The 26357-nt window shown below is 35.0% G+C and overlaps 1 protein-coding gene across 1 annotated transcript in view; it reads right to left on the reverse strand.

Moving 5' to 3' along the window:
• Positions 1-26357, reverse strand: part of PACRG (parkin coregulated) — a 542101-nt gene that overhangs the window by 444580 nt on the left and 71164 nt on the right. Inside the window, exon 2 of the mRNA XM_082633523.1 lies at positions 21502-21636. Coding sequence (XP_082489649.1) covers positions 21502-21636 — 135 coding nt within the window. The remainder of the gene's footprint in view (positions 1-21501; positions 21637-26357) is intronic.

The raw sequence follows: 26357 nt of genomic DNA on the forward strand, positions 1-26357 counted from the left end.
AACAAAAATAAACAAGTGAGACCTAATGAAACTTAAAACTTTTGCACACCAAAGGAAACCATAAACAAGACAAAAAGACAACCCTCAGAATGGGAGAAAATATTTGCAAATGAAGCAACTAACAAAGGAGTAATCTCCAAAATTTACAAGCAGCCTATGCACTTCAATATAAAAAAAAAAAACCCAATCCAAAAATGGGCAGAAGACTTAAATAGATATTTCTCTAAAGAATATATACAGATTGCCAACAAACACATGAAAGGATGCTCAACCTCACTAATCATTAGAGAAATGCAAATCAAAACTACAATGATATATCACCTCACAACAGTCAGAACGGCCATTACCGAAAAATCTACAAACAATAAATGCTGGAGAGGGTGTGGAGAAAAGCGAACCCTCTTGCACTGTTGTTGGGAATGTAAATTGATACAGCCACTATGGAGAACATTATGCAGGTTCCTTAAAAAACTAGAACTACCATACAACCCAGCATTCCCACTACTGGGAATATACCCTGAGAAAACCATAATTCAAAAAGACTCAGGTACCACAATGTTCATTGCAGCTCTATTTACTATAGCCAAGGTATGGAAGCAACCTTAGTGTCCATCGACAGATGACTGGATAAGGAAGATGTGGCACATATATACAATGGAATATTAGCCATAAAAAGAAATGAACTTGAGTTATTTTTAGTGAGGTAGATGGTCCCAGAGACTGCAATACAGAGAAGTAAATCAGAAAGAGAAAAATAATTACTGTATGCTAACACATATATATGGAATCTAAAAAAAAAAGTGGTTCTGAAGAACCTAGGGGCTGGACAGGTATAAAGATGCAGACGTAGAAATGGACTTGAGAACACGGGCTGGGGGAAGGGTAAGCTGGGAGTAAGTGAGAGAGTGGCATGGGCATTTATACACTACCAAATGTAAAATAGATAGCTAGTGAGATAGCACATAGCACAGGGAGATAAGCTCCGTGCTTTGTGTCCACCTAGAGGGGTGGGATAGGGAGGGTGGGAGGGAGATGCAAGAGGGAGGAGATATGGGAATATATGTGTATGTACAGCTGATTCACTTTGTTATAAAGGAGAAACTAACACACCATTGTAAAGTAATTATACTCCAGTAAAGATGTTAAAAAAAAACACAACTTATTCACACTAAAAAAAAAAAAGTATATTATGTCATGAATCCATCAGATTGTGTCTCCAAAAGCATATAAACACATTTTTCCTTTAGTCCAGTCGTTACCTGATTTGGAAGCTTGTGTTTTGTGTGACCCACATAAAGATAATAGGGATACGACATTTCTGTAGCCAGATGTGTCTGCTCATGTGTATCTCATCATTTCTTGCTTGTTTTTCAAATGTGCTTACTAGTAATGATTTTATTTTTAAAAGAAAGGTGAAAGGGGACATAAAATTTAGATGTGCTTGGTTATTTAGGCTTCCTCTTATTTAAATGTGAAAAAATACTTTTCACAAAGGAAATATGTATTTGTTTATGCTCATAAAATACTTATTTTCAAATATACAAATCACAGTCATTTATGATCCCTTAAGTAGTCTTTAAGTAGAATAAGAACTTAAAATGTAATTTGTTAATTCATTAGTGTTGGATTATAACTTTGACACCAATTTTTTGTAACTAATAGGTCTTCAAAGCACACAATTTATTTGGTTGTTTTCATTGTATTTTTTCTTTGACATTTCCTTCTTTTTTGATATTGTTACATTTTAAAAAGGGAAAGGCATCAAGTTAGGACTCTCATCCTAGAAAAGAATTTAGACAATATAACCAAATGGCCTCTGCTTAAATGTCACTTTATTAAAGGAGGCTCCTCTGAGTACCCCATAACACTGTATCCTATCCTCCCATGATTATCTCTATCACCCAGCTTTATTTTTCCTCGTAATATTACTATTTAGCAGTTTCTGTATTTACTTGTTTGATTGTTTATTTTCTTACTACTATAATACAAGTTCCATGAGGACAGATAATTTGTCTGCTTTATTCATTGCTGTATTTCCAGAGTCTAGAACAGTGCCTGCCACATAGTAGGCATTCATGTAATGTCTATTCAATAAATGGATGCTTCTTACTAAACTGCATGGACATCAACTAGGTGACACAGAGTTAAAAACATCACATGCATAAGAATACAATTTCAAGATGATCAGAATACTGGAGTTTAAATAAACTAATTCTATTTTCAGCAATAAGTAATGTTCAGAGACCTGATCCAAAATAAGTCCCAAAGGAACTACAAACTACAATCTGTAAGGAAATATAAAAGTAAACAGCTGTGAAAAGATCTTTGGGGCTTGAAAATAAAATTAAAAATCTGTCTCAAATAACTGTCCTAACTCTTGGCTCTTGAGGAGATGAGTAGATGAAAATTCTAATTGTTACTGCATTAAACAAACAAAATGTGTAAAATATAAAAATATAGTATTTTAGTGAATTATTTGAAACACCAGCTTTAAAATATTTATTCATGATATATCAGAGGCTATGGTAAGTCAAAGTTAAATAATGCTCTGCCTCTGTCATTTCAAAATCCGCCATCAGAAGAGGAGACATGGAAACGGATTTCTATCTTGCTCAACTTTGAGACTAATAATAGGATGTGCTGGTTTCCCAGAGCAGGGTAACTAAACCATGAGTAAAGGTTAAGAGGCAAGAAACAAGATGACATGTTTGGGAATCCACAAGAGCAAAGGTTTCTGATGTATAAAGTACAAGACAGAAAATGATGAGAAAAACCAAGGTTATTATTTATGAAGCCAAATAGTGATATTTTATATTAATAACATGCAAAATTTCTTACCAAAAAAGTTTTGTACAATATTAGCATATTCTGTAGAGGATGTATTCATTGGGTTTAGACATCATTATTTCTGCAAACTGACCTAAATTCTAACATTGTTGACCGGAGAAAATATTACTGGTAATTTTGCAACTAACCAATGCTTTTCCCAATGACACAGAAACAATCATGAGAGTCTTCATTTCTTCTTCATGAAATGAATCGTCTGCTAAATTGCTGCTTGAGATTTGAAGCTAGTCCCAACTGTTAGTTTATTAAATGTAATAAGTTACAGTAAGGAAGTGTTAAAATTATAACGAACACAGGCAGAAAAAACTGGATTCCCAGATAGAATTATAAAAATCTTAACTTTTCTATTTTTTGACTTCTGGTTTTAATATTACCAGTCTAGTACACTAGCACTTCCTGTATTGCCTTTTAAAAACTATAAAGAAAAAAGAATAATGTTCATAAAAGAGCAATCTACTTTGTGCATACACAAATACTTCATTATGCAAGAAATTCTTCAAAAATAGAAATTAATAAATCTAAAGTGATATGTTCTGTGAAGGATGATTTATAAGAAACTAAATCTCTTCAATACAGTGTTATACTTTGTTTATTTTTAAAAAATAATTATGTTTAGTAAAATTTTATACAACTTACTGCACATGGAAAGCATTTAAAAGATGTTTTTCAATTGATGGGCTAATGCTTCTCAAGAGACTCAGTATTACCAGATATAAATAATGAGAAGATAGAGGTCTCCTTAGAGTCACCCCATCATCCTTAATTTTCTGGTTAAATTTTACTGAATGAAAATTGAAATCTTAACTCCAATAGAAACAAGATATCTATATAAACACACATACATATGTACACACACACATTATATATACATATATAAGAATTAGGGTTGGCACAAAATCTTTATGTCTTTTCCTTGTGATTTTTCCAAGCCCAAATTTTACTACCTTCAAAATAGATTTAGTATTTGTCTGTGTTTGATTATGTGCACACACACATACACACACACAAAATTATGTAATATAAATTAGCTAATTACAGTTGTTTAAATAAAAGACTTCCATGAGAAATACAAAGAGTATTTTATTTCATCGATTTTCTTTTAAGTGGGAGCACTTTAGATTTGGTCTTACAATGGAAAAAGGTTGTATCTTAAGATAGTTCTTTCTCTGTAGCTAGGATAAGATATTAGGCTAATTGAGAAAACAATCCTATAAAAAGACTTCTGATCAATATGATCATAAAAAGCTATAAAAGCTGGATGAAAGATTATGAAAATCCATGGCCATTCTCAAAAGTAAGAAAGGCAAATATCAAGTTCTCAGAAATGAAGAGGAAGTGATGGGCAATAACCTGGTGAAGAAAAGTGGAGTCCGATTCACATAAAAATCAGTTCAGAACCTGTACCCGTGGAGAGACACACTTGAAATCACAGGGATGCCCCCACATCCCAGGGCAAGTAGGATTCCCAAGAAAAATACATTCCACAAAAGGGAAGCTCTGAGTAGAAATATCATAAAGCACTTGAGAAAACAAAACAGCTGAGAATAGGAGAAAGTGGCATATTCTAACTTATACCCCTAGAAACAGAGGTAATAGATGAATGTGAAAGAAATTTTAAATGAACATATCTAAAATATATAACTCAACAAAGACAGTAAGAAAGACCAAAAAGCAAGAAAAAGACATAATGAAAAAAATGGGCAGATCTTTTAAAGAAACAAAAATAAATTTTAGAATTGATATTCACTGAAACTGAGTTTTAAAAATTTAACACACTGGTTACGCAGTAGATTAAACCTAACTGAAGAAAGTGAATTATTAAGTTGGAAGATAGATTTGAGGAAATCATGTAGAATGAAACACAGTGGATTAAAGAGCTAGGAAGAAAGAAAAAAGAGACTAAGAGATACGAAGCTACAATAAATAAGTCCAATTTGTATTTAATACAGACTCCAGAGTTTTCTAATTTAAATCAGATTGAATACCAAAAAGGATAAATCTTTAAAATTAACACTTAGGTAAAAATATGAATAAGAGTATATATTTCAAAATACAGTATAGAATTTTGGAGTCATGATATCTCATTTACACTTGGGATTGCCACAATATGTAGATATATAGGTATGTGGATTGATCACCTCAAGGTCATTTTATAGGTAAAATTTGCTATTTGTCTATATAGTAATAAATAGACAAGTAGGAGGAAAAATCAAAAGTGTCAGGCGACTGCATTCACTGAAATATATACAAATTTATGAACTGATAGAAATTTTGTAGAACCTCTCATTTTAAATATTTGTCTACAAAAATTATTTGAACCAAATAATTAAAGTAGCAAATGTTAAACACACACTGAATAAAGGATTAAGAATTTATGAGACACCAGGGATGCACATACACAGAGGAAAAGCCACGTGAGGACATAGTGAGAAGGCAGCCATCCGCAAGCCAAGGAGGAGGCTTCAGGAGAAACCAGTTTTGCCGTCACCTTAGTCTTCTTGGACTTCCCACCTCCAGAACTGTGAGGAAATAAATGTTGATTCAGGCAAAAAAAAAAAAATTTATGAGCTATGCAAGAGGAAGCAATTGAAGACTTGATATGTACTCTTTGGACACTTCTCAGTTTCGTTGTTGGATAGTGATCTATTCTAGCCAATAAACTTCTTAAGACCAGAGTCCATATCAAGCAGGCTACAGAGCACATCACTGTGTCTCACGTATTATAAATATTCAATTCCTTTATTAGTAGATGAGTCACTGTTGTCTGGGTATTGATGAAATCACATCACTTCTCTGTAATAGAATTTAGTCCAATAATGGACAAAACTAAATAGGACTCCATTATTCTAAACAGCTTCTGGACAATAGTCTCTGACACAGTGTCTCCCAACATGCCATCAAATTACCTATGAAGATGCAGAAAAAGGGGAGAACATAACATGTAACTGAGAACCAGGTATAATAATGAATGCACATGCAGGAAGAAAAGGAATTTCTACAGATGAAGAGTACAATGGAACTGGATTGCAAAACCACAGTTCATGGTCAACTTGTATTTTGCAACCAGAGGCACCCATCCTAAAGCTGGTAGGTGTTGTTTTTTTTTTTTTTTTTTGAATCCCTCCAACACTTTCTGCTCCCTCAGAAACATAAGGTCTAGAACAAACTCCACTGAGGGGTGGGCGTGGAGTAGAACACTATCCTGCTGCTGTGAAGTACTTGCTTTTTAAGACAAAGTGTGATCCTTTCCATTCTCATCCCCATAAATATCACACCCACATCCAGTCACAGCCAACTCTCAGAAAACAATTGAACAGGAGCAGGGACAGAGACCACTGGCAGCACACTGCACTGCATCCTAGAAAGTGGTGTGCCCCACAAGCAAAATGCTACAGGAAAGGGCAGAGAAAAATACAGCTGAGTATGTGTGCATTTCTGGGACTTGCCTACTCCATCTATATCACTGTCAGAAGTCACAGAAAATTCCTTTTTATGCCAACAGAACAGGGCCAGTTGAAGCATGTTCATACCAGACACTAGGGATTGGCTGAGAGCTTGGCAGTCCACCTAAATATACCTGATAAAGAGAGCTCACTGGTCCCCAAGCAGAGAATGAATGAGGTCAAGCACAATGACATGTTCCAAGTCTTGGCAAACACCAATTCTAGACTGAGGTAAAATTGAAAATAATGGCTTTTATAAATATCCTGCACAGAAGGGAAATAGAATACCATCTTATAGACTTAGATGCTGAGGAAGCCCCTTTAAATTCACTACTTTAGTAATCAGTGATTTTGAGAAATGGCCATGCTCAAGTGTTCAAGAAGCCAAATCTTTATGAAAGAAGAGCAGAAATCCATACGATGAAAATAGGCAAAAGCTAAAAAAATGGGATTTATACCATTAGGGAACAATCAGACATATCTGCAAGACATAATATATACAAAATATACAATGATGCTGATAATAGTAGTGCTTATTATAGCAAAATATTGAAGAAAAGCATTAATACCTAAAGAAAACATTACTATCCAACAATATGGAATTGGTTAAATTATGTATGGAACACTCTAGAGCTTCCCAAAATGATTTTTAAAGTGCATATGCAAGTTATGACTTGTAATTACTTTAAAAAAGTTACGAAGTATGAGTGAAATGTTTTATAAAATTTGCATACATACATAGATTTGCATATGAGAGAAAAAAGGGTCTGAATAGTTAACACTAATAATGAAAGAGAGGCTACCTCAGGGTTGTGGGACTATGGTTGATTCATATTTTTATTTTTGCTTATCTGAATTAAAAAATACAGATAAAATATCAGAACATATTCTGTGATAAACTTATTTGTACAATAATTTTTAAGCCAGTATGTACAATGATATGAGTCAGTAATACAAAGATTTGCAAGATTAGCTATAGCAGTGGAAGTCAAATTTGAACTTGAGGCACTAGTAGACAAATTGTTACTAAAGAAAATAGAAAATATAAGAAAGCTCTCATAAGTTTTTAAAAAGTGAATAAAAAGATAAAAATATTGAGGGAGACAGTGATAGAAATGACAGGATAAAATATAAGTTTACAGTCTACACATATTTGTTCTAAGAAAGGATTTAAAAATTGTAACAAAAATAATAATCAAATAAGTAGACAAAATAAGCTTACTATATTAAAGAAAATTTCGATGAAAACAAAAAATAAGCATGGTAGCAACTTCTAAATATACATAAATAATGCATTTACCCAGTCTGTCAAACAAAATAAACAAGCAAACAAAAACAGATCAAAGGGATAAAAATCACACTGGCCTCAGTTTCTCAGCAATTATATGTTAGAATACAATGGTGTTACATTCTTCAGAGATTTGGAGGGGGACAGTTGTAATTTAAGAATGTTAATTTGAATCAAATGTGTTTCATGTATGAAAGTTGAAAAATTATATTTTCAAGATAGTCAAGGATTCAGAAATATTCAACCCATGTACCTGTTTCTTATAAAATTCCCTAAACATATACATGAACAGAGAGAGATGAATCTAAATAAGAACTCAAGAAAGGGGAAATTATGGCTTGAAGATTTTATGAGCTTTTACCTATTCAGACTGGAATGCAATCTTGGAAATTCTTCAGGATTTTTTCTTGTAAGGGATATGTCTTAGATTGAAGGCAGACACTGACTGTATAGTGATTCTGTTGACTATCTTTGTTCATTTTTTATACTTTTCCCAATAGTAAGAAATGTGTTTCATATTCAATAAACCTTTTTCTGAATATCTCTTGCTGTTCTCCAAAAATATATTAACAACACGTTTACAGTGGTGAATCCACTTATGTGGTAGGCATGGTAGCTTCAGAATTGCTTAAGGAGAAGTCACATGTACCTTGCTCAAAGCAAAGCTACACAGAGACACATATTGGCACATATTTCTTCAAAGGCCTTGAGTAATGACCACTGGAAACTTTAAAATGCATACTAAACTATGGTTATCTATTTCATTGTTGCTCTTGTTAAATTTGACAAAACTCTTCATTATTAATACTCTTGAGGCCATTATGTCCATTATTAATCTCCTCTTCTAATTAGGTCCTTGAATGTTCCTTTGGGTTCCTTAAAAATCATCATATGCAAACTCTTCGAGGAAAACATAGGCAGAACACTCTATGACATAAATCACAGCAAGATCCTTTTGGACCCACCTCCTAGAGAAATGGAAGTAAAAACAAAAATAAACAAATGGGACCTAATGAAACTTAAAAGCTTTTGCACAGCAAAGGAAACCATAAACAAGACAAAAAGACAACCCTCAGAATGGGAGAAAATATTTGCAAATGAAGCAACTAACAAAGGAGTAATCTCCAGAATTTACAAGCAGCCTATGCACTTCAATATAAAAAAACAAATAACCCAATCCAAAAATGGGCAGAAGACCTAAATAGATATTTTTCTAAAGAATATATACAGATTGCCAACAAACACATGAAAGGATGCTCAACCTCACTAATCATTAGAGAAATGCAAATCAAAACTACAATGAGATATCACCTCACACCAGTCAGAATGGCCATTACCGAAAAATCTACAAACAATAAATGCTGGAGAGGGTGTGGAGAAAAGCGAACCCTCTTGCACTGTTGGTGGGAATGTAAATTGATACAGCCACTATGGAGAACATTATGCAGGTTCCTTAAAAAACTAGTAATAGAACTACCATACGACCCAGCAATCCCACTACTGGGCATATACCCTGAAAAAACCATAATTCAAAAAGAGTCATGTACCAAGATGTTCATTGAAGCTCTATTTACAATAGCCAGGACATGGAAGCAACCTAAGTGTCCATCAACAGATGAATGGATAAAGAAGATGTGGCACATATATACAACGGAATATTACTCAGCCATAAAAAGAAATGAAATTGAGTTATTTATAGTGAGGTGGATGGACATAGAGTCTGTCATACAGAGTGAAGTCAGAAAGAGAAAGACAAATACCATATGCTAACACATATATATGGAACCTAAGAAAAAAAAAAAAAGGTCATGAAGAACCTAGGGGCAAGACGGGAATAAAGACACAGACCTACTAGCGAATGGACTTGAGGATATGGGGAGGGGGAAGAGTAAGCTGTGACAAAGTGAGAGAGTGGCATGGACTTATATACACTACCAAACGTAAAACAGATAGCTAGTGGGAAGCAGCCACATAGCACAGGGAGATCAGCTCGGTGCTTTGTGACCACGTAGAGGGGTGGGATAGGGAGGGTGGGAAGGAGATGCAAGAGGGAGGGGATTTGGCTATATATGTATAGGTATAGCTGATATACTTTGTTATACAGCAGAAACTAACACAACATTGTAAAGCAATTATACTCTAATAAAGATGTTAAACACACACACACACACACACACACAAATCATCATATGAAACACAGTTTTAACAAAGCTAAAAACACACATGCAGAAGACAGACTGAACTAAAACAATATACTAAAAGTGGTTATCTTCGGCTGAATGTTATCTTATGTATACATTTTATTCATTTTCAAAATTCTCTAAAATAATCATTTATTATTTTAAACTATAAAAAAGTCAGAAAATCTAAGAATAAGTGCATACAATTTTCATATACCATACAATGAGAAATATTTTTTTACAAACTATTATATATACTATGATCACAACTCGGAAGGAGAAAGATAAGACAGAAATACTTTGAAAAATGTTAACAGTTGCATTCAGTGAATGGTGGAAAGATGATTGATTCATTTATTCCTTCTACTTTTCAATATTTTTTATTTTATAAAATAAAATGTATATATTTCATGTTGAGAATAAAACTTTATAAGCAATCATAAGGATAAAAATTTGTATTTTTTACATGAGTTTAGCTGATTATTCTACCAGAATTAATTTTTGCATATAACTTTCAAAGCCAGGATAACCTTTTTTTTTTTTTTTTTTTTTTTGCGGTACGCAGGCCTCTCACTGTTGTGGCCTCTCCCGCTTCGGAGCACAGGCTCTGGACGCACAGGCTCAGCGGCCATGGCTCACAGGCCCAGCTGCTCCAGGGCATGTAGGATCCTCCCGGACCGGGGCATGAACCCGCATCCCCTGCATCAGCAGGCGGACTCTCAACCACTGCACCATCAGGGAAGCCCCAGGATAACCTTCTTTTGATAAAGGTAAAATATAATTTCCCTAAATTTTTGCCTCAAATATGTATTAAAATTGGTATGATTATTCATTAATACTTTATTTATATTTTACCTGAAAGAAAAGGAGAAACTTTAATATAACTTCAGGGGGTTGAAAATTTACTAAGTATCTAGAAGCCTCAAATATAAAGAGACACTGACCACTCTAAATAAAAACATCAAACAAACATTGATTTATTTTTTACTCTCATGACATCAATCTGATTCCATTTGTCATCTGTCAAAGAACTTTTGATCTCAAAAGTGCTTCAGTAAAGAGATGGGCTATGTGACAAGTGATAAGACAGAGAGGGAACCATTCATTAAATTACTAATTGGAACAGATATGGAATTTCGCCTTCCAGGCAGATACAGAAAAAACGTCAAAGTCCGACTTGTGTCCCCAAACCAGACTTTCTGAAAAGCAGCAATACACATTTTTCGTTTAAAGATTGGTGTACTGATATTTCTGAGATGGCAACATGTATCACTGGGAGGGTGGCAACAATTCCACTTTTTCATGGGAGAGTGATAGGGTATCTTAGCTGTGGCATCCTTGCCCTGCAAAGACCACGCCTACTTTTCAACAGCAGGGGGTTGTGTAACTTGAAAAGCAGGAGTGATTTGTTTTTCTTCTAGATGTCAGTCCACTGAGATGAAACTTACAGCACTGCTTGTTTCTCTTGGGATGTGAATTGTCTTTAGCCGATGCCTACCAAATCACTGTCACATAGCAGCGGCCGACCTTTCTTTTCAATCTATGCACTTTCCAGGAGTTATAAATCAGTTGACTTTCAAGCTCGATGAGATGGCATATGCCCTAGTTTGAAGAACAGATGGAGGCTTGGGGGAAAATTGTTTCTGCAGACTTGCTACAAGCAGCACTGCTCCATAAAAGTGAACCATTCACACTAATTTCTCACATAAATTATATAGGCAGCAGGGAGCACCAGCCCATTCAGCAGAAAATCTTTCATCTAGCTTTCAGAGGTCATCTAACCAATTTAAATTAAAGTTATTTCTGATACATGGCTGTATTTTCATGCTGTACACTTCTAAGACATAGCAATTCACATCTAATAAAAGAATGGCATGAATTGTTCATGCAGTCCCTTTCTCAAAAAAAACATAGAACAGCACAGTAATTGCCAGGAGATTATTTTTTTCAAGACTTCTAGAATAAGCTCTGTCTATTAATTAATCACAGAGGAATTAATAGTGGAAATGTGGCAGCTCTCCTGTAGAAAAATCAGGTAAATTGTCACTTCTCTTGTAAAAATTGCCTTACAAATTCTACTAAGGCCTGTTATCCAAACTCAAACTTTGACAGTTATCAAAAGAAATAGAAGCCCAGGACAATTCCATGAATACATTCATTCTTCTTCATGTGCAACAAACTATTCAACTCAAATAAATTTGTCTATAAGATTTTAAAGATCAATATCGATTTTGCCTAACAGGGTAATAGATACGGCATTAATTTTTGGAATCCTTAAGAAACTGAAACATTAAGAAATTGAAGGCACCAGAGGACTAAATTATTAATCAAAATTAGAGAGTTTTGAGAACAATATACTGAGGGTTAATGGATTAGGTATCATATCACAGTGTGACTTACTTTAAAATGCAGTAGTATTTACAGATAATGAGCTAGAGTGGTTTGGGGCTGATCTTAATTGTAAGAAAATTAGTGCACATTTCAATAATAATTATATTCAATAAATGTTTTTCCTGGTAGGAAATTATCAGTTATGTCAATGAAAACAGTCGCACTGACAGAGCATTTTATAGTTCATGAATACCAATGCCTCTAAGAACTGAAAAAAAAAAAAGAGAACATACAAGAAAAAATTCTGAATAGAGTCACACATGAGTTTTAGCAACTAGGGGGTCGATACAGAATTGAAGGTATAGTCCAGCCACCATCAGCAGAAATTTTTAAAACAAATTTAGGCATTTAATTAACTTAGGCACAGCATTTCTTTACTTGGATATCCAGACTGGACATACATTTTTAGTCATTTAGAAAGAAAAACAAACTTGTCATTTTGGAATTTAAGAAATTTAAGAAATCAGTAATCATTGGTAAAGCATTACGTAGAACCTAAGCCTTTTCAAGGTAAAAGTTCAACCTACAGAAACTATTGCATATATCTCTGGACTGTGCATTCAAATTAACTTGCTGGTGCTGATCTTCTTAATTTGCTACCAGAAGACTTGGCCTCTATGGCTAATTTCTAATCAATGTTTGTTCTTTGAAGTATTTCGTGAACATCTCAAAATATAGATACTTTAGTAATTGTGAAACAAACTTTCTTAGACCTCCCAATTAAAAAGAGCCACACAAATCATTCAGTACATGGTCATCACAGATGAGAGTAAGGCCTAGAGAGTGAGACACATGGTCGCGAAACAGTGTCTAGAGAAGTAAAACCAGTTGCAGGATGTTTTACATTCATTCAATACACATCACTGGGCACCACCTCTGTGCCAGATACTCTTTCAGGCATAGCACTGGGATAAAGGAGTGAACAAACTAGGAATACAGAGTCCCTGCCTTTGAAGTCTTTAGGATATGTCATTTTCATTAGCCTTGCTATTGGCTCCATTGTAGACCCTATCTGGTTTTCACTTTCTCTCATCTTTCCTATTATATGCTAAATTTCTGTATTTTATAGTTCTTTGTAAAACAACTTAAAATCTTTTAGTATTAAAGTGGGATAAAATATATAAATGAATACACATATTACTTATTGGTTAAAAAAGTGTCACCACAACATTGCCATATGAGGGGTTATAAGGTGCTGAGAGAGGGGAGTTTGAGGCAAAGTACAAGTCCATTTTGAGCTTTTCCCTTTTTGAGACAATTTGAAAGTTTGCGATTTTAGTCATATTTGTCATAGGGTTTTCATTATATCTTGATTTGGCTAGACAGTTAATGTCTATTTCTTATTCAAACCTTTCTAATGTCTGGAACATCCTTAAGCATGTTCATAAGAAATTTAGTGGAAAACAAGACTCTCAGTGTATGCCAGTGCATGTCACATTCTGTCATGTAGCACGGTATCAAGGACAGATGGAGAAAGGTAATTTCTACTAATATCTGCTGCAACAAAATGTTTATAAAGTAAAGAAATTGAGAGACACCTTAGTGTAGTTGTACCTGTTTTCATCTTAGTTCATCAGAATAACTGAATGGTTTATAACACCATATAGTTATTTTTTAAAATCCAATCTATTTTTCTCCAACTCTCTCCCAAGGTCTACACTGAATACTATAAAATAGTATTTTTGCACAATTTTAAAACCATGTCTTGGAATTAGAATTTATAATAAAACTGAATTTCATAGTGCACCGATTACTCATAGTTTGCTCCTCATTAAGTGTGTAGGTAACAAGTAGTATTTCAAGTTCTTTTGAGTGACTACTTGAAGTGATTTCAGATTCCTGCCCAAAATAGGGAACTAGAATGGACTCCTGGCTCCTTCTCCTGGGGAAATGAGGGGAGGAAATGTGGATTCTGGGAAGTAACAAACAAAAAGAGTATAAGGAGGAGGAAGAGAGGAAGGAAGGAGGAAGGAGAAAGGGAAAGGGGAGGAAGAGGAGGAAGGAGAGAAGGCAAATAATGAGGGTGGAGAGGAGAGGGGCAAGGGGAGGATGAAGAAGGAGAAGATGAGGAGGGGAAGAGGGAGAAGACGACTCCTCAGGAGACCTGAAGGTTGTCTTAAACTGATGAGTGGAGAATGTCTAGTGGCAGAAGCGAGAGGATAGTTCCCAGAAGAGCGGTGTAAACGCCCACATAATTTTTTATTCTCCTATGACTCATGCTTTATTGTTTGACTTTGGTGCAATATAAAGCTCCCTTCCACCAAAGGACCACATTCTACACTTATGCCTTGCTTCAACACTCCTTTTTTATTGTTATTATTTTTTATTGGAGTATAGTTGCTTTAAAATATCGTGCCAGTTTATACTGTAGAGCAAACTGAATCAGCTACACATACATATATATTCCCTCCTTTTAGAATTCCCCTCTCATCTAGGTCACCACAGAGCACCGAGTAGAGTTCCCTGTGCTATACAGCAGGCTCTCACCAGTTATCTACTTTATACATAGTATCAATAGTGTATATATGTCCATCCCAATCTCCCAGTTCATCCCACCCCCCCTCGCCCCCTGGTATCCACATGTCCATTCTCTACATCTGTGTCTCCACCTCTGCCCTGCAGACAAGATCTCTACACCAATTTTTTCAGATTCCATATATATGCGTTAATACACGATATTTGTTTTTCTCTTTCTGACTTACTTCATTCTGTATGACAGTCTCCAGGTCCATCCATATCTCTACAAATGACCCAATTCCATTACTTTTTATGGCTGAGAAATATTCCACTGTATATATGTACCACCTCTTCTTTATCCATTCATCTGTTGATGGACATTTACATTGCTTCCATGACCTGGCTATTGTAAATAGTGCTGCTATTAACATTGGGGTGCATGTGTCTTTTTGAATTATGGTTTTCTCTGGGTATATGCCCAGGAGTGGGATTGCTGGGTCATATGGTAGTTCTATTTTTACTTTTTTAAGGAAGCTCCGTACTGTTCTCCACAGTGGTGTATCAATCTACATTCCCAACCAACAGTGCAAGAGGGTTCCCTTTTCTCCACACCTTCTCCAGCATTTATTTATTTATTTTTATTTTTTTTTAAATATTTATTTATTTATTCATTCATTCATTCATTTATGGCTGTGTTGGCTCTTCGTTTCTGCGTGAGGGCTTTCTCTAGTTGCGGCAAGTGGGGGCCACTCTTCATCGCGGTGCGCGGGCCCCTCACTATCGCGGCCTCTCGTTGTGGAGCACAGGCTCCAGACATGCAGGCTCAGTATTTGTGGCTCACAGGGCTAGTTGCTCCACGGCATGTGGGATCTTCCCAGACCGGGGCTCGAACCCCTGTCCCCTGCATTGGCAGGCAGATTCTCAACCACTGTGCCACCAGGGAAGCCCCTCCAGCATTTATCGTTTGTATATATATATATATTTTTTTTTTTTTTTTTTTTTTTTTTTTTTTTTTTTGCTGTACGCGGGCCTCTCACTGCTGTGGCCTCTCCCGTTGCGGAGCACAGGCTCCGGACACACAGGCTCCGCGGCCATGGCTCGCGGGCCCAGCCGCTCCGCGGCATGTGGGATCCTCCGGGACCGGGGCACGAACCCGTGTCCCCTGCACCGGCAGGCGGACTCCCAACCACCGCGCCACCAGGGAAGCCCCTCGTTTGTATATTTTTTGATGATGGCTATTCTGACTGGTGTGAGGTGATATCTCACTGTAGTTTTGATTTGCATTTCTGTAATAATCAGTGATGTTGAGCATCTTTTCATGTGTTTGTTGGTCATCTGTATGTCTTCTTTGGAGAAATGTCTAGTAAGGTCTTCCACCCATCTTTTGATTGGGTTGTTTGTTTTTTTGATATTGAGTGGCATGAACTGTTTGTATATTTTGGAGATTAATCCTTTGTCTGTTGATTCATTTGCAAATATATTCTCCCATTCTGAGGGTTGTCTTTTCATCTTGCTTATGGTTTCCTTTGCTGTGTAAAGGCTTTTAAGTTTCATTAGGTCCCATTTGTTTATTTTTATTCTTATTCTCATTACTCTTGGAGGTGGGCCAAAAAAGATCTTGCTGCAATTTATGTCAAAGAGTGTTCTGCCTATGTTTTCCTCTAAGAGTTTTATAGTGTCTGGCCTTACATTTAGGTCTTTAATCCATAATTTTGGAAGTCCTAGCCATGGCAATCAGAGGAGAAAAAGATATAAAAGGAATACAAATTGGCAAAGAAGAAGTAAAACTGTCACTGTTTGCAGATGACATGATACTATACATAGAAAATCCTAACGATGCCACCAGAAAACTACTAGAGCTCATCAATGAATTTAGTAGAGTCGCAGGATACAAAACTAATACACAGAGATCACTTGCATTCCTATACACTAACAACGAAAGATCAGAAGGAGAAATTAAGGAAACAATCCCATTTACCATTGCAACAAAAAGAATAAAATACCTAGGAATAAACCTACCGCAGAAAACTATAAGATACTGATGAAAGAAATCAAAGATGACACAAACAGATGGCGAGATACACCATATTCTTGGATTGGAAGAATCAATATTGTGAAAATGACTAGACTACCCAAAGCAATCTACAGAGTCAATGCAATCCCTATCAAATTATCAATGGCATTTTTCACAGAACTAGAACAAAAAATTTTAAAATTTTTATGGAGACACAAAAGACCCCAAATAGCAAAAGCAATCTTGAGAAAGAAAAATGGAGGTGAAGGAATCAGGCACCCTGACTTCAGACTATACTACAAAGCTACAGTAATCAAGACAGTATGGTACTGGCACAAAAACAGAAATATAGATCAACAGAACAGGACAGAAAGCCCAGAGATAAATCCACGCACCTATGGTCACCTAATCTATGACAAAGGAGGCTAGAATATACAATGGAGCAAAGATAGCCTCTTCAATAAGTGGTGCTGGGAAAACTGGACAGCTACATGTAAAAGAATGAAATTAGAACACTTCCTAACACCATACACAAAAATAAACTCAAAATGGATTAAAGACCTAAATGTAAGGCCAGACAGCCCTCCTTTAAGTAGAAGAAGTTGAGACAATGTGCCGAAAGCTCTGCAAGTTCGTATGACATTTCTTCTGTCTCCAGAATGTCCTCTAGGTAGAGCCTCACCCCACCCTACACTATGCTTATAAAGGGGTATGACTCATATCACAAAATTACAGGAGACTGAATAATGGAAATTTAAGGTGTGGAAACACAATTTTTAAATGTCCATTGTTCATGCTGATTATCTGCTTTGTAACTTATTCAGAAGGGTTGGCTCTTGATCAACTTCCGTTGCTTGTACTCTGGATATTGAACATATCAGCAACAGAACAAAGCCATGTTTCCTGAAAGTTAGTAGAGTCAAGAAAAATGCAGAAAAGTAAGTGGATTAAATGTTTAGAGAAATTAGTATGCTTTGTAATGGATTCAACCATTCACAATCAAGAATTCTTCAGCTGTATTTAGAAAATGTATATTTAAAAATAAAAAAGTATGCAGAGCTTGCCTGGTACATTTCATAATCTAGATTAAATCTATCATCTTTCATAATCATTAACTTGCCACCGATAAGTATATAGGAAATTTCACTACAAATATTTTGCAAAACTTCTTTCATGTTAACCAAGGAATGTATAAGCCCAGCCATGACAAAGATGCACAAATCAGTCTTATTTTTTTATTTTAATAAAAATTCTTACATAGCTATAGTCTCCTATCTGGCTAGCAGGTGCAGGCATTTATTTTTGACTGTCATTATCTTTTTCTTGAGCTAAGTGATTTATTTTACTACATCTTGAATATTTAGAGATTACATATTTACTTTGGAGAATATCTAGAGATATGGCAATAAAAAAAGTAGGTAGTAAAGAGCCTTCATAAAATCCACAAACACAATGAGGAGTCCATCATAAGGCAGGAAACCAGCTCTAAATCCTGGGCATTTAACTTTTTTTTTAAATTAATTTTTCTTGGAGTATGGTTGCTTTACAATGTTGTATTAGCCTCCACTGCACAACAAAATGAATCAGCCATACACATACAGCTATCCTCTCGCTTTTGGACTTCCCTCCCATTTAGGTTACCACAGTGTGTTAGGTAGAGTTCCCTGAGCTATACAGTATGTTCCCATTTTATACATAGTATCAATAATGTATATGTGTCAATCCCAGTCTCCCAATTCCTCCCACCCCACCCCTTTCACCCTTGGTATCCATACATTTGTTCTCTACTTGACTGTCATTATCTTAATGTAGAGCAGCACTGTCTAATATGGTAACCATGTGGCTATTTAAATTAAAATTAATTAAAATTTAAAATTTAGTTCCTCAGTCTCTCTGGAGACATTTCAAGTGCTTAACGGCCACATATGGCTACTTGTAATGTATTAGACAGTGCAGATGCAGAACATTTCCACCACTGCAGAAAGTTGCATTAGACAGTGCTTGGATCTTTAGTGATACCCCAAGGAATATACTAAACTGCACAGATTGTGACATTGGTCTGCCCTGTTGTTTTGACATGTGGAACAAATGACCATTTCATGTGCCCTAAACTATGAGGGTAGCTCAGGATGTGGGTTGAGAAACCTAAACCTGCGAAGACATTTGCCTGTCTCTAACTCTTACTTCTACGTTCTGACTTTAGTAAGTCATTTATTAAGTATTACCATAGAGTGCCTTTGTTATTTCAAGAATATATGGTGATTTCTAATATGGTGATGATCAGGTCAGCTAATCCAGAACAAAAAGAGGGGGAATTTGAGGTCTTGGGCAGGGATCCTCTCTCAGCAACTTCACAGACTGGAATGAGCCTGAGATGCTGGGGAAGTCTTCATCAGGGTTTAGAGCAGTGACTTCTGTCTTTCAGGCCTCTTGAAATTCTGATAAAGGAAATGGATCTCCTTTCCACTTAATTATACACACCATTTCAGGTACTCACCACTGCCCTTGGAGCCCCAGGGGTGTCACAGGGAGTGTGGAGAGAGGACAGGTATTTTCCTGGGAATCAGAGCTACTTAGGAGCCTTCAGCAAGGGGCGAGCTATGACATGAGATGAGAAGTTTGCTTGACCAGGGCTCTGTCCACACACGGCGAAGTACAGTTCAGGGTCTGGAGTTGTTCAGTTAGTTTGTTTTTGTGGGGTGCATGCGGAGCCCTGCTTCCTTCAACATTCAAGTTCCCTTCCTTAGAAATGGCATCCTAAAAGAAGGCCTCTGGTCTTACCAAGTACTGGACTTTCCCCATAGTACATGTGCCAAGGAATAAATATGAATATATTGAGAGACTGCTCACAAGCCTGTGCTTAATAATTTTAATGTTTTATCTTCAACATTACAGTAGTACAATTGAAATCTGGTTGATAAAGCTTTAAAAGGTAGAAGTCTACCAGTTATAGGATAAGATGTTTCTTTAAATGTATGCTATTATCCTACCAGTGGCAGCAAATAAATTGCTTCCTCTTTATTCTGACTTTTTAACTTGCTGAATCAGTACAACAGTCAATAGTAGCTTAAAAGAATTAATATAGTTATAAAAAAGAAAAGCAATTTATATCCCATCTGACTGTTGGATTATCAAAGATAAAGCAAAATGATTCATCCTATATTTTTATTATTTGCAAGATGAATTTTTTCTAGTCTCTTGACATTTCTAAAAGTTACTCATACGATTATTCAAACAGGTCAAAAAATCTATGAATTCTTTGTATTGATAGAATTTTTATGTGCTAAAATTACTTAAAACACCAAAAATCGACTCACTTTTCATAAAGAAATATGGCATATTCTTTTACTCAAAAGGAATCAAGTTCTTAAGAACGTGCACTATGTTATCGTGAATGAATTGGTACATAGACAAACACAAAATCCATTTAACTAATCAAATACAAACAAACCCCCAAATTAAAGTTTTTAAGAATGAAATATGTAAATTAGTTATACTTGCTATAAATTTTTTCTCATTATGCACATTTTCACATAACTAATGCAAATTTTAAGAGAGATGATTAAAACCAGGATAATAATGTCCTTCATTCTCCTAAAAAAATTATGACAAAACTTAATAACAAGGATATCTTCAGATTTCTCTTGCCAAACAAGTTTTAATAATTCTAAGTTCAAGAACTGGATATCATGTGACTGCTCAAGATTTCAAAATGTTTGATAATTATATGAAAACATTTAAAGACATACTAGAAATAATGCAAACAATTCTTTCAGTTTTTCCATAAAAGAAGGAAAAGGTTAATTTTAATGAATTTCTAAGCTATTTACTTGGATGAATTCTACACTTTGATCATTTTTATTTTTTAACGTAAATTTATTTGTTACTAATTATAAACAATCCTGACGTTCACCCTTCAGATACTACTGTGGGACTTTTTTATTACATGGATCAATTGCTAAATTAAAAATGATATTTGGCAAAGCCTTTTATGTTCCTTAACCTGATGTGATGCTCACACATGTGCAACTGCTTTTCTTTCTTTAGGCAGAGAAGCCCTTTTAGCTGATAAATATCACCCAAAGCAAAGTCCTTGATAACAAAAAATAATTAAATAGCAGAAGCTGGTTAGAGATCAGCATTCATTTTTCAAATTAAATGTAAAAGCCTTCTTCAGTTAAGAGATTGGCAAGTTTTTACAAATAACATCAGTGAGCCTTTTAGAAAGAAACAGCCACATTAAAATGGAGTCATTAGGCAATACATTTATTTTGAAACCAATTAACCTTTTGTCAGAAAAATGTCGGTGCTGTAATGGTCTCAGTGGCGGAGGTCAGCCTCTAACAGGGCACGTATGACAGCCACTGTGCCGGCTGACACGTGCTGCAGACAGAGAGGAGAGGGCAGCAGTGAGAACCGGCCTTCTTTTGTATTCCTGACTGCATTTCCAGGGAGCAGACAATCTTGACCTATCCATTAGGTAATTAAAGCTTCCATTTGGAAGTGTCCTGCAGGAAGGTGAAATTTGGGGGAGATAAATGGCTGTTGTTCTTTGTATCCAGCCACCAGTTCCATAATTTGATGGACTGCCTGAAACAGGCTGGGATGCCAGGTTCTCATAAAAACAGAGATGAATTGGTCAGCACACAATTCTCTAAGGCAAAGCAACTCTGTCATTTTCTTTTTTGCAGGCTATAATTTAATTGTTAGTCAAGGTGGACAGCTGACACAGGGGGGCTTTCTCTCAGAGCTTACCTACCATCTTCCATTCACTGAGAAATCACTCCAGCTTATTTACTTATCAGCCAAGTTTGTTTGACATTGGGAAATGTCACTTCTACAGGGAGCACAGCTGGTTCTCCCAGCTGTGCCCTGACTTACCTTCCACGCTATTTTGTTTCCTTTCGAATCATGTTCAAGGGCAATTGGGAAGTCCCCTCGTTCATAAAATTTTCGAAATGCTGTGGGCTTCGTTGGTCTTTCTTTAAATGCTCCTGCAGTTGGAGGGCCTCTCACCTTTAAAGAAAAAAAAATAGGAATCAGGTTTTAAAACACATTGGAAAATGCACAGTGAAAAGACTTTGGCTTTTATGTTTCATTTTGTATAAAATGTTCTGGAAGACAAACCAAATTATCTTAATAATGAACAACCGAAATCTCACAAATACAAACATTTGGAGAATAAAATTATTTTATAATAACTATTAAGGATTTACTTTATTTCAAGCTACTTTACAAAGCATTCCTAGAAAATGTCACTTTAAAATATCACTTTATAAGGAAGAAAAGCCTGAACTTTTGTTTAAGGCAAACATTTTAATAGAAGCAACTAAGTTCAGAGTGTTAAAATATTTAAGATTCTTAATAATTGCAAATTCTAATCTCAGGTCTGATATACTTTGTAGAATACTCCAGAAATAAATTTAAAATATGTCCTTCAAATCTTTCTATATAAAATGTTAGGATATGTTCTCATGTTATAAGTATTAACAATAAAACCATAAAAATGTGACGTAAAATTAAGTGATGATAAATGAGAGAGTTTAAGAAGAAAAATGGTGGTCTACTGTGTGTGCATAGCATACATTTGGTAACATGAATTTATGAGAAAGAAACATTAGAAGAGATTATATGAGAATCGTTCACCTGCCAAATTATGAGTTTTATGCAAGAAGAAACATTTCATACTGAGTTATTCACATTGACTACAACTTTTAAATCTGCATTATTTACATATGAACTAATTCATTATGTTATAAAATTCAAAGTGATTAGTGAATGACTATCATTAGAAAATGATAGTCAGCTGTATTGTTTCTTATATATAGTCTAAACATTATTATCTTTACCTGTTTGTAAAAAAAAAGGTAAATGTTAGTCATCCATTAGTTTAATAAAAACAATTATTTTGTTAATTCTTAAATAGACAAGAGAGCAAATAATTTACCTACTATCTTAATATTTTATTTGATGCCATATTAATTTTTAATATCTGTGTGAAAAATAATTTTAATAAAGTATATATAAAAATATATCTAATATAACAAATATTATATATTATATAATGACAAATACATTTTATCTGAAGCACACATAAAGACTACTATTAGAAACTGAGTAGGAGATTAAGAAATACCTTATTAAGATGATTAAATGCTGAAGTGGAATTGAAGAGTGAGGTAACACAAAGGCATTTATTAGAGCTTAAAATGTTCTTCACTACATAGCACATTATTCGCAGCAAATTATTATGTAAGTAACTGAAATGACACTGGGCAGTGGAGAAGCAAGATTTACTCTTACTTATTGAAGATTTAAAATTTGTTCTGGTATTAGAATTTTTCAGCCAAGTTCATTCAATTGTTAAATGATCATATGCATACAGCAACTACTTTGTGCAGAGTTCTGAGCTGGATGCTATATATAAAGGAGGACATTCTCAACAATGTTAGTATAATGTCACTCCTGGACTTTTGCAATTCATGAAGCAATAAATTTTGAAACATATTTTTGGGAAATGATAAAGAATCAACAGTTTTTTTATTTTGCCAAGAAGTTACATAAAAAAAAAATTACTATTTACCATCATGTCATCATTTTAACACCCCCCAGAAGTGGTAGAACATAAACTAGAGAAAGAAAGCATAACCAGCATGCATATGTATTTACAGAAAGTTATAGTGCAATAGTACATATGCACGTGCATGTGTACATGTGTATTATTATTATTTGTATACAGATACCTCACTTTTTATATTTTTGAAAAATTAATTTTTAATGGGTAAATAGGTATATATATATATATAGTATGATACATATACATATATATATATATATATATATATACATATATACATATATATAAAATGGACTATTATTCAGCCATAAAAAGAAGGAAGTCCTGCTGTTTGGAATGACATGGATAGACCTTGAGGACATTATGCTAAGTGAAATAAGTCAGACAGACAAATACTGTATGATCTCACTTTTTTGTGGAATCTTAAAAAAACTGAACTCATAGAAACAGAGAGTGGAATGGTGTTTGCCAGGGACTGGGAGTGTGTGGCATCTATTGATTGTCTTTTTTCATTCGCTTTACAATCTTCCTGATTCTTGGTGTGACAACTGATTTTTTTATTGAAACCTGGACATTGGTGTGTTATGAGACTCTAGATCTTAAACTTTCTGCTTTAGCTGCTTTATTCTTACACCTCTCTAGCAGAAATGAGGTGAGGGGTGCCACCTGATTACTACCAGGTTGGGGTAGAAGTACTGGTATCCCACCTGGCCTCGGCTGAACCATGTGGAGGGAGCTCCTCATTAACACTGGGTGGGGGTGGGAGTTTCAGCACCACTGGCCTCCACTGTCACCTCCCTGACAGGGAAGGGTAGCAGTGCCTCATTATTGCTCCCCACCCTGACAACACAGACGAAGTGGCCTCATTACTGCTAGGCAGTGCCTGTCCCTCCACGAGGCATCCTCTGACACCACCCCAACAGGAAGGGGGAAGACCCTCTTATGACTGCTGGCCGGGGTGAAAGTCCAATCTGCCCCCACGTGTTCTCCATTGACACTATGGGTGTTGGGGACCTCTTTTCTATTCCAGTAGAGATCAAAGACAATTCCTCATTTAAAAAGTTCAGATACAACAATTATTTAGGACTTTTTGTCTGCTCATCATATCCTAACCATCTTTTTCAGTTTTTTTAGATGCCAAGTTATTATTTATGCTACTGATAGTAAGCCTCTCATTTATTTAACTGACTTAAAATTTGTTTGAGATTATACATCTTTCTCCTTTTTCTTTGTATTTATCTTAAAATCAATTTCTCTTTTCCCGTATATCTCTTATTCTAAATATACTCCAATCTTTCTGATTCAGAACTCAAAATTCTAATTGTCCAAACTTTTCAAATAATGAATACATTTCTAAGATGCCTAGAAGGCTTTTTATAAATTGTAACAGATAACTTATACTTCCTCTTTCTTCCCATAAATTTTTATGGGCTCTCTAGAGAAATGATTCCATACCTACAGTTCCACGGAAGTCTCTGCTTAGTTTTACAAAAATTGTCCATGCTAATATGCAATGACTCAACAGTGAGGAAATTTTATTGAGTATCTGTTATCCTCTGTTTTTATATTTCTGCCATATACTTATTTTGAAACACTAGATTCTTTCAATTCTGCTATAGATCCATTCCAAATTAACTCTTGGAATTTCAGGAGTTATAATTTGTAAAACTGACTAGAATATTACCACTTAGATTTGTTAATGCAAAGGGACGTTACTTAATTTCATGCAGATGCTCTGTCACTTTATCCCTAGGTAATATTTTTTTCTGTTCCAAATATATAGGTAGCCACTGAAACCTTACAGAAGGACATACTATTTCTTTTAATATTCCATACATAATTCATTCCAACTAGTTCTAAAAATCTGTACATGAAAACCAAGTGAAATATAATTTCTGGAAAGGTAATAAAGATATTATTACTGGAAATCACACAGATGGATACAGCTTGACTAAACAACTTTAAAAGCCAACAAAAACACTGTTAAGAATCCTTACATAAGTCTCATATTTGTACAAGGACTACTGTAAATTTTATTTAATGTCTTAAGAATTTTCCCCTGATTTATTGTAAATAATATAGAGCAAATAAGGAACCATAAATCAAGCTAGATTTGTGGGAAAATGCAATTAGGATTTGCCTGAATGGTGGGGTCTATCTGTAAACCAATTAGGATGAATGGATGTTGCAGCAGAATGCTTTTAATAAAATCTAATGCACTTGGGAACCGAGATATTGAATGCACTTTGAAGTGACTACAGATGACACAGTACTTTATATGCCTACATTTATTGAATGTGCTGTAATGGATTTAGGACTTAGATCACAGTCGCTGTCATGGTCACAAAACTAATAATAATTAGCAGGAAGGAAGTTTCTCTAAAATTCTTCATCATATAGTTTGAAAGTTTCCTTTTCAGTAGATTTAGTTTTTAGCATAAACTGAAACTGCTAAAAAGAAAAAAAGAGAAAAAATGAGACTTTTACTTCAAGTGGGAAGCTACATTGTGTTTTTCTAATTGGTCCATTTAGCCACCTCACTAACACTGAGACACTAAAATTCAAAGACACTAATTTCCTTATTAGGAAATTTTTCAGCATGAGATTCGGATTCATAAAATCACTGTGGTTAAGAAGCTGGTGGGCCAGAGTTGGATTGTCTGCGAGCTACTCAGGCACTGGAATGTTAGCCGCGGGACTGGTAAATTGGTTGCCATCAGCCTAGATTTCTGAGTAAGGAGTATTATAATTCAGCGTCTGTCATATTTGCCAGTCGTAATTGTTTTAATACATCAAAAAAATGCAATACCTAAGGTCACCAAATAACCAGAAAAATACTTGCAAAAGATTAACAGTTAACAAATCTGATTGTTGGTAGGTAGGGCACCTCAACATTAACAAAAGTGAGCTTATATTACCAGGTAAAATTTTTATAAAACGCTTTAACAACATAATTTAACGATATAACAAAACACTATGATAGTAATGCTTTTGTTAGTAAGAGCCTTGTATGGTAAAATATACGTTTCAATAAATATTCAATATATGTGGACATACTTTGGAGTCCTTAAAAGTTAGGCCCTATGGTAACAGTTGAGTGATAGAGAAAACTTCTAAGTGACACAGGTAACCTATTTTAAGAAGCTTATTCCACTGAGGC

The sequence above is a fragment of the Mesoplodon mirus genome (assembly GCF_964341445.2).
Source record: "Mesoplodon mirus genome assembly, chromosome: 10".
Taxonomy (NCBI): Eukaryota; Metazoa; Chordata; class Mammalia; order Artiodactyla; family Ziphiidae; genus Mesoplodon; species Mesoplodon mirus.